The sequence below is a fragment of the Pipistrellus kuhlii genome, unplaced genomic scaffold (genome assembly GCF_014108245.1).
Source record: "Pipistrellus kuhlii isolate mPipKuh1 unplaced genomic scaffold, mPipKuh1.p scaffold_m20_p_21, whole genome shotgun sequence".
In the NCBI taxonomy this organism is placed as follows: Eukaryota; Metazoa; Chordata; class Mammalia; order Chiroptera; family Vespertilionidae; genus Pipistrellus; species Pipistrellus kuhlii.
This window is the reverse complement of record NW_023425520.1, coordinates 13,119,689-13,129,259: the sequence shown is the minus strand read 5'-3', so window position 1 is coordinate 13,129,259 and position 9,571 is coordinate 13,119,689. Positions and strand designations below refer to the sequence as shown.

Sequence of the window (9,571 nt, the reverse complement as noted above, 5' to 3'; positions counted from 1 at the left end):
GATGCCGGTTAACCCGCTGGTTCTGTCACCGATAGTACACACATTCCGTGTGGTGCCGGTTAACCGGCTGGTTCCGTCACCAGGCCCAGGAGGCAGCTCAGCCTAGTTGACTTCGCTCTGTTCCTCACGAAGTGGCTGTTCCTGCCTCTGCAGCTGCTGATCGTTGATGGGCAGCAGCTGAGGTCTGACCCGGCGGCCGTGATGGACGGCGTCCAGAAGTTCCTGGGGGTGACGCCGCGGTACAACTACTCGGAAGCTCTGACGTGAGTCTGCCTCCTGCTCCCCCAAGCCCATCAGTGGCCATCATGGGTGACCCTGGGACGGGGGTGCAGATGGGCCCACACCATCAGCACGAGAGACCCTTTTACACCTCACAGTGCCCTTCAGGAGCTCTCAGGGCAGCACCCTCCTCCTCCACGGAGTGTGTGCCTTCCCTGACCTCCTCCACGGAGTGTGTGTCTTCTGTGACCTCCTCCACGGAGTGTGTGCCTTCCCTGACCTCCTCCACGGAGTGTCTGTCTGCCTTCCGTGACCTCCTCCACAGAGTGTGTGCCTTCTGTGACCTCCTCCATGGAGTGTGTGCCTTCTGTGACCTCCTCCATGGAGTGTCTGCCTTCTGTGACCTCCTCCACGGAGTGTCTGCCTTCTGTGACCTCCTCCATGGAGTGTGTGCCTTCTGTGACCTCCTCCACAGGGTGTCTGCCTTCCGTGACCTCCTCCACGGAGTGTCTGCCTTCCGTGACCTCCTCCACGGAGTGTGTGTCTTCTGTGACCTCCTCCACGGAGTGTCTGCCTTCTGTGACCTCCTCCACGGAGTGTCTGCCTTCCGTGACCTCCTCCACGGAGTGTGTGCCTTCTGTGACCTCCTCCACAGAGTGTCTGCCTTCCCTGACCTCCTCCATGGAGTGTCTGCCTTCTGTGACCTCCTCCATGGAGTGTCTGCCTTCCGTGACCTCCTCCACAGTGTCTGTCTGCCTTCCCTGACCTCCTCCATGGAGTGTCTGCCTTCCCTGACCTCCTCCATGGAGTGTCTGCCTTCCCTGACCTCCTCCACGGAGTGTGTGCCTTCCGTGACCTCCTCCACGGAGTTTCTGCCTATAATGAGCTCTTCCCAGGGAAGTTTGGTTAAGGGCACTCTCTCCATCCCCAGGAGTGGAGGCTGTAAAGGTGAAAGGTCAGCCTCTCCTCTGCAAGGTCTCTGGGGCAGGACAGAGCCCCACAGGGTCTGCGGGGCAGGAACAGAGCCCCACAGGGTCTGAGGGGCAGGGACAGAGCCCCACAGGGGCTATGGGGCAGGGACAGAGCCCCACAGGGTCTGAGGGGCAGGGACAGAGCCCCACAGGGGCTATGGGGCAGGGACAGAGCCCCACAGGGTCTGAGGGGCAGGAACAGAGCCCCAGAGGGTCCACGGGGCAGGAACAGAGTATCACGAGGTCCATCACAGTGGGCAGATTCTTTTTTCTTTTTTAAAAACATTTTCATTGATTTCAAAGAGGAAGGGAGAGGGAGATAGAAAATCCATGATGAAAGAATCATGGATCGGCTGCCTCCTGCACGCCCCACACTGGGGATGGAGCCTGCAACCTGGGCCTGGGCCCTGACGGGGAATTGAACTGTGACCTCCTGGTTCTTACCTGTAGGTTGACATTCAAACACTGAGCCACGCCTGCCAGGTGCATTTTGGGTTTACTCTGTGTTCATTCAACGAGGTAACCAGTTCAGAGAGAATCGTGGCTTATGTCCAATGATCTGCTGCTGCAATGAGGGGTCATTTCTAAGCCCACTGGTATGGAGCCATGGCCACGTATTGGCTTGTGGATTCTGTGGGCTGGGAAGGAGACAGCTTGTCTCTGCTCATCATACCTGGGCCCACCGTTGGGAAGACGTGGGTTTCTGAATGTGACCTGGATGTCTGCGCACTAGAATCTTCTGAAAGATACCTTTTCAGTGTACAGGTCGCTCACCTCCTTGGTTAAATATAGTCCAAAGTATGTTATTCATTTAGATGCAATAATGAATGGGTTTGCTTTCTTGATCTTTCCAATGGCTCACATCTGTGTACAGAAATGCCACAGATTTCCAAATATTAATGTTGTATCCTGCGGAGTGCCCGTGTGCCTGGGCTGGTTCGTGGTGTTTCGGTGAAGTGGCACGGCCTGTGAGGGTCGGACCATCCTTGTCTCCCAGGACCGAGTCCCGCTTGCTCCTGCTGTGGCACTGGTCCTGCACACGTCCTGTGGATTTGTTGGGGATTTCTGCACCTGCACTCTCCGGGCACACGGCCTGTAACTCTGTGTCTCTGTGTCCTCGCGGGTTTGAGGTCGGATCATGTGAGCCTTGTAAAGTGAGCACGCTCTCTCCCTTTGATGCTGTGGGGATTTGAGAAGGATCGGGGTCTTCTTCGGTAGAATTCGCCAGGGCAGCTGTCTGGTCCGGGACCCTTACCTTGGCCCCAAGGTCCCTTCAGGTCTCTTCACGTTTTTGACGTTTATTTGAATGTGCTGCTCGGGGAGTTTCATTGCTTTGTCTCCCACCTTATCTACACATTCCTCCCCTTCACCGTCTGCAGGCCGCCTGCCGGGTGTCAGGCCCGTGTGTCTGCCCCCAGCCAGAGTGTCTGCTGTCCTCCCCACCCCCGTCCCTGCAGAGGGCGTTATCCCCAAGCCCTGGAGGAGGTGACTCAGGACCTTTGCCACCTTGAACCTCCTTCATGTCCTCACATCTGTCTGGTGGGTGGGCGTGGGTCAGAGGCCGAGTTCGAAAGGAGGCCCGCGGTAGAGCACGGTGTTTGCTGGATTTCATTAACTCTCAGGCCAGCTCTCTGCCTATGTGTGGGTGCGAGGGGCACGTCCCCGAGGGAGGCCCCACGCCGAGGCCCATCCTTCGTAACCCGTCTCTGATCACGTCCTGTGCGGTCTTTGGCAGGTTCGACCCCCAGAAGGGCTTCTGGTGCCAGCTGCTGGAAGGAGGGAAGACCAACTGCCTTGGGAAAAGCAAAGGCCGGAAGTACCCGCCCATGGACCCCCAGGTAGGTCTCCTGGTTTTAGAGCCGTGGGGTACAGCGAGGCAGACATGCTCACTGGACAGGAGCCCCTCCAGACGTGTGAAGTACTCGCATGGGTTACCAGGCACGTGGCTGGATAACATGTGTGAGCATCACACTTACTAGTACATGTTAATGCGCACCCTGTGCCTGCTCTGCGCACTGGCTGAGCTAAGCGTGGAGGCCCCACCGAGACAGGGGGCTTCTCCCCGCCGACAGGCAGCCGGCCCGGCCGGTGTCCACAGCCCACTCCCTCCACGCCGTCCATGCCGGGCTCACCTGTGCTTCTGACTCACCGGCTGTAAGTCAGCGGTCCCCACGCCCCCTGGGAGCAGCTCCCAGAACTCAGAGAAACACTGGACTCGCTCATTTATTATCCGAGGGCCGGCAGATGGGACAGGAGCACAGGGCCGCGTGGGGAGGGCAGGCGTCCATGCCTCGGGGCGCCCCCTCGCCCACGTGTCCCCACTTCACCACCCAGAGCTCGCTGGTCCCTCACAGGCAGGACTGGGGCCACCCCTGGCCTTGGGGACCTGTGTCCCCTCCCCTCTCTCCTCCCAGGGGCCGGGTGGGGCTCCAGTTCCACATCCTGTGCACCCGGGTTGTCCTGGGAGCCAGCCCCTTCCCGGGTGGGACGGAAGACGTCACTCTCACCTGGATGGTCTGTTTTAGGAGCGCTGTGTCCGAGCGCAGCAGAGACCACGTGTCTGTTTCTTACTCTGCCAGCAGCCATGGGCCACACTGACGGGGAGGAAGGGGGTGGCGCAGGGGGGAGGGGAGTTAGTCATGGCCCCTGGTCTGTGATAAGGAGGCAGGGAGCCTCTGGGCCGAGGGCCGCTCTGAGGAGGCTGGGGATGGGGAAGCAGCAAGCGTCCGGAGCTGGGACCATGGGCTCCCGCCCAGGCAAGGTGGGCACGGGAGGGAGGGAGTGATGTGATGCGGGCGTTAATGGAAACAGAGGCACCCGGAGGCCCTCAAACTTGAACTTGAGAATGTCCATGGGCTTCTGAAATCACTTTAACCTGCAAGATGTCAGTATGACATTCCCAAGTCTGCTGACCCCGAGGTGAGGGTGTGCCTTCGGGGTCCGGGGAGGGGAGGGGTGTGCCCTGGGGGGTGCCCTCAGGTGGGGAGGCAGTGCCCTGGGGAGAGGGGTGTGCCCTGGGGGGGAGGGTGTGTGCCCTGGGGTGTGCCCTCGGGGGAGAGTGTGTGCCCTTGGGGGGGTGTGCCCTAAGAGGGGGGGAAGGTGTGTTCTCAGAGGGGGGGGGAGGGTGTGCCCTCAGAGGGGAAGGGTGTGCCCTCGGGGGGGGGAGGGGTGTGTCCTGGGGGGGGGGGTGTGCCCTCAGGGTTTGTGCCTGGAGGGGTGTGCCCTCGGGGGGAGGGGTGTGCCCTGGGGGGAAGGGTGTGCCCTCGGGTGGGTGCCCTCTGGGGGGCGGGAAGGGTGTGCCCTTGGGGTCAGAGGAGGGAAAGGGTGTGCCCTGGGGGGGTGCCCTCAGGGTGGAAGGGTGTGCCCTGGAGGGGGAAGGGTGTGCCCTCAGGGGTGCCCTGAGGGGTTGCCCCTGGGGGGGAGGGGTGTGCCCTGGGGCGGAAGAGTGTGCCCTCGGGGGGTGTTCCCTGGGGGGTGCCCTGGGGGGAAAGGGTGTGCCCTCGGGGTCAGGGGAGGGGAAGGGTATGCCCTGGGGGGAAGGGTGTGTCTGGGGGGGTGCCCTGGAGGGTGCCCTCAGGGTGGAAGAGTGTGCCCTGGGGGGGGAGGGTGTGCCCTCGGGGTCAGGGGAGGGGAAGGGTGTGCCCTGGGGCGGAAGGGTGTGCCCTCGGGGGGGGAAAGGGTGTGCCCTCGGGGTCAGAGGAGGGGAAGGGTATGCCCTGGGGGGTGCCCTGGAGGGTGCCCTCAGGGTGGAAGGGTGTGCCCTGGAGGGGGAAGGGTGTGCCCTCGGGGGGTGTGCCCTGGGGGGTGCCCTGGGGGGAAGGGTGTGCCCTGGAGGGGTAAAGGTGTGCCCTCGGGGTCCGGGGAGGAGTGTGAGGAAACACCAGCGCGCATGCGCCAGAGTGTGGCCGCCCTGAGTCCTCTCCCAGCGGACACGGAGGCACGCGGGGAGTTTGCGTGAAAAAAGGGGTTCATTTGCGGTGAATTACTGGGACGGGCTTAGGAGGGAGGGGATTTGGCCAGAGGAAAACAAGGCTGCTGGTGCCTGAGCTCAGCTGTCCCTCCTGCCCTCCCGCCAGCCATGCCGAGCTCCGGCATAGGCTGAGGCAGCAGCACCGGCAGGAGCCCAGGGGTTTTCCAAAAACAAAAGAAAGCATAGCGAGGGCGGGGGCTGTGGGGTCACCTGGTGTGTGGCCCTCGGTCTGCGAAGGCCGACCCCACGGCCGACGAGGAGCAGGCCGGGAGCCGCGGCCGGTGGTCTCCGTGACGACCCTGGCATCCTTTGGAGTAGAATGTTGTTGGTGATTTTTGAAAATCTATTTGGGTCCCAATAAAGATAGGAAATGTTTTTGTAACATCACAAGTGATTTCTTTACACGTGGATTTTCGTGTTTAGGATTTTGTGTTTATGCCACGGCCCCATGGCACAGAACGTGACACATCCCACGCGAGTGTCTGTGCTTGTCCAGGCGGCCTGTGGAGTCGGCACAGACCGGTCCCATCCCTGGCTGCTCTGCAGCGTCAGAGGACCCCAGGCTCCCCGTGGCCGGCACCCCTCCCGCCCTGAACGGCACCCTGGACCTGGTCTCATCTCCGGCTGCGCGTCCACCGGTGCTTTTGTCACCACAGCCGGGGCCGGGCCTGTCCCTCCTGGCTGGGTCCTGTGGGAGCGCTTATCCCAGTCCTGCCGGCAGCAGGGGAGCAGCGGGCACCCACAGACACTGCTCTGCCCACCCGCCCCCATGAGCTGGGTGCTTATCTTGGGTAGAAGGACAGAGATGGCATGGGGAAGTAGGAGTTACGGGCATGGGGAAGGGACCCGGATAATCTTACAGGTTACAAGTCCTGCGGACTGGGGGTGTGGGGGGTGTGGAGGGGGTCACATGGGGCCGGCACCTCGGGGCTGGGGGTAGGGGGGTCGCAGGGGGCGGGCACCTCGGGCACAGGGACCAGATCGCAGGCCTGGGGCTGGGGGTGTAAGGAGCAGGCGCCCCCAGGACTAGGAGGTCTTAGCCCCAAAGCGGGAGGCCTCTCTCTCGCAATAGGCGGTTCTCAGAAAGGGCAGTTCTCGGGAGGAGGGCAGTTCTCAGAGGGCAGTTCTCAGGAGGAGGGCAGTTCTCAGAGGGCAGTTCTCAGAGGGCAGTTCTCAGAGGGCAGTTCTCAGAGGGCAGTTCTCAGGAGGAGGACAGTTCTCAGAGGGCAGTTCTCAGAGGGCAGTTCTCAGGAGGAGGACAGTTCTCAGAGGGCAGTTCTCGGGAGGAGGGCAGTTCTCAGAGGGCAGTTCTCGGGAGGAGGGCAGTTCTCAGAGGTCAGTTCTCGGGAGGAGGGCAGTTCTGGGGAGGAGGGCAGTTCTCAGAGGGCAGTTCTGGGGAGGAGGGCAGTTCTCAGAGGGCAGTTCTCGGGAGGAGGGCAGTTCTGGGGAGGAGGGCAGTTCTCAGAGGGCAGTTCTCGGGAGAAGGGCAGTTCTCAGAGGGCAGTTCTCGGGAGGAGGGCAGTTCTCAGAGGGCAGTTCTCGGGAGAAGGGCAGTTCTCAGAGGGCAGTTCCCGGGAGGAGGGCAGTTCTCGGGAGGAGGAGGGTCGCGTTCCCAGGGGAGCCCCGTCCCCAGGGGAGACTCCAGCTGGTGGGGAGGTGCTTTCCACTCAGAGCAGAGCCTCCGGTGACAGGGGTCCCACAGCTCTGTCATGCCGCTGGGCAATACTCCATTCTGCCCCGAACACTTTCAAAGGTGAAAACGATGACATCCGAGCAGACAGAGACACATCTCTGCAGCTGCCGGATGCCACAGCCCAGGGACAGGCTGTGCGGTCTCTCACCTCTCTCTCCCTCTGCCCCAGGCCAGAGCCTTCCTGTCCGCCTACTACCGGGACCACAACGTGGGGCTCTCCAAGCTGCTGCACCGGCTGGGGCAGCCCCTGCCCGCCTGGCTGCGCCAAGAGCTGCAGAAGGCCAGGTAGCACCGCAGGAGGACCAGGCATGGCCGCTGCCAGAACGACGCCGCCCGCCCCCGCACACGCCCGCCGGGAGGGGCTGGCTGAGCCTCGGTCCTTCCCGCGGCGAAGCCTGCGTACACTGTCCAGGTGACTAGCCCAGCTGTGCGAGCTTCGGGCAGTCTGGTTCCGGGCGGGAGCCAGCGCGGCCGTGCCTCTGTCCGCCGCGGCGTCTGGACTCCTGACCCAGAGGCTGCCCGCGGGCGGCGATGGGGAGGTCCCGGCGGGAGGAGGAGCGGGGCTGCTGTGAGCTGGTCTGGGTGAGGACTCCGCTTCCCGCTGTGCGTGCTGCGAGAGGCCGGCGGCCCTGTCTGCTCTGAGCAGCGGTCACTCTGGTGTGGGCCGCCCCTCCTCCTTCAGTGCCATGGCTCGCTGACCCGGAAAAGCTGGAGCCTCCTGTGAGGACGGACCGGCTGCAGCGCCCTCAGGGGCAGGACAAGCTGACCCTCCGCATGGCATCCCCGGAGTCGTGGGTCCCCAGCGCCCGTCGGAGATTCGGGAAGCACAAGGAGACCGCAGACAGCTCAGTGGTCCATGTGCGCGTCTCCACGTGGTGCAGCCGTCCTGCTGTCAGCCAGGCCGCCCGCCAGACGGACAGGGAGGGGTCCGTGGACTCGGTGTACCAGAGGAACAAGACGCACAGATGAGCCGAGGGAGGAGTGCAGCACGCTGCGGGTCCAGGAGGCCCTGGTGCCGTGGATGCCCAGCGTGGCCGTGGACGTGTGGGCCTTCTGTGCACCTTGTGGGCCTGCTGTGTGCCTGGGCCATGTCCGTCCCGCCGATGTACAATGTACGCTGAGCTGAAACTCCCCTCTCCGTCAGCTTCTGACCCTACAGCCCTGCTCCCCCGGTCACCCGCACGGGGTTCTGGGAAGGGGCCTTCCCGTGGCCGTGGCAGGTGTCTCTCCATGCAGAGGGCGGGCTCACCGTGGGGTTTGGCCCTGTTTTGTCCCGAAGGCATGCGGCAGCCTCTCGTCACTCAGTGGCACATCAGGCGACGGTCAGCAGAACACATGTCACAGGCCCGCTGGGACCCCCGCCCGCCTCCGGGACTGTTTGCGGCTGGAATAGCAGACCGGTCCCTGCAATCTGAGGAACTGTGCTGCACAGTTTCTATTTGTGCTCTTGTTAAGCTGCAATTCAAATCAGATCTAAAAGAGAATCAATGATTTCTACCTGTTTTATTTCAGAATTCACTCAGATTCTCCTTCCTGATCGTCCCGCTGCAGCCAGAGGCTCTTATCTCCCCCGCCCGCCCCCCCCCCCCAAAAAAAGAAAGAAATGTAAGGTTTCCCTTGGGCACAATGAACAGAAATCACCAACTTTCCTTTGCTGCCCCTTTGTCCACCAAGAGACCCCAGTTCTCAGCCTGGCCCCTGGGGGAGCCATGCCACCAGGGCCAATGCCCACAGACCAGTAAGATTGTGGGCCAAGAGCCGACACTGCATTGGTTAGTTCACTGGCTCCTCCAGTTTACAGTCTGACTAGAGGCCTGGTGCACAAATCCGTGCACCAGTGGGGTACCTTGGGGGGAAGGACCGTGGGAGGTTGGCCAGCTTGGAAGGTTGGCTATGGAAGCGCACTGACCACCAGGGGGCAGCTCCTGTGTGAATTGTCTGCCCCCTGGTGGTCAGGGCACATCATAGCCACTGGTCAACTGGTTGTTCGGTCATTATGTCGCTTAGGCTTTTATATATATAGATTCCTTTCTTTCCGGAGCTAGAAATTAAGGTGTTTTTTTGTTTTTGTTTTTGTTTTCCAAATGGTATATCAGATATATTTATAGAAGACAGGAGATATTTTTCATATTAAGTGACACTCACCTAACTCAAAGCACAGTTCATCACTAGATTATTTAAAAATAAAACTCATTTTACTCACTTTTTCATTTTTTTGTCTAAATGATGTAAACAGTATCATTCACCTACCTACAGATATCTGGGAGTGAAATTCTCCCGAATCCAACCAATCCATTTCAATGGTTCTTTTCAATCAGCATCACATTCCTTTATTCAGGTTGGTGATGGAGACACAGAATAAAGTCTAACTATAAATTCTCTTCATCTCAGTGCTTAGTGGGGCCCTGGACCAGAGAAAATAATGATACATCAGGAAATTTTCAGAATGTTTTGATTTTTCAATTTTTGCTCACTAGCTACTTCAGAATTACAGATACGTTTAATATATGCAATTCTTTGAAATTTTAAATAAACTCTAGCCCTAGCCAGTTTGGCTCAGTGGAAAGAGTGTCGGCCTGCAGACTGAAGGATCCCAGGTTCTATTCTGGTCAAGGGCACATGCTTCTCTCTCATCATTGATGTTTTAATTTCTCTCTCCCTCTCCTTTCCTCTCTGACATCAATAAAAGTATATTTAACAAATAAAATTAAATTAATT

At 60.1% G+C, this 9,571-nt stretch overlaps 1 protein-coding gene across 1 annotated transcript in view; it reads left to right on the top strand.

The window, feature by feature from the left end:
• The window catches only part of LOC118726045 (bifunctional heparan sulfate N-deacetylase/N-sulfotransferase 4), a 113,304-nt gene extending 106,098 nt beyond the window's left edge, over positions 1-7,206 (top strand). Inside the window, exons 11-13 of the mRNA XM_036450408.2 lie at positions 154-263; positions 2,926-3,028; positions 7,023-7,206. Coding sequence (XP_036306301.1) covers positions 154-263; positions 2,926-3,028; positions 7,023-7,142 — 333 coding nt within the window. The 3' untranslated portion in view covers positions 7,143-7,206. The remainder of the gene's footprint in view (positions 1-153; positions 264-2,925; positions 3,029-7,022) is intronic.
• The last annotated feature ends 2,365 nt before the right edge of the window (positions 7,207-9,571 follow it).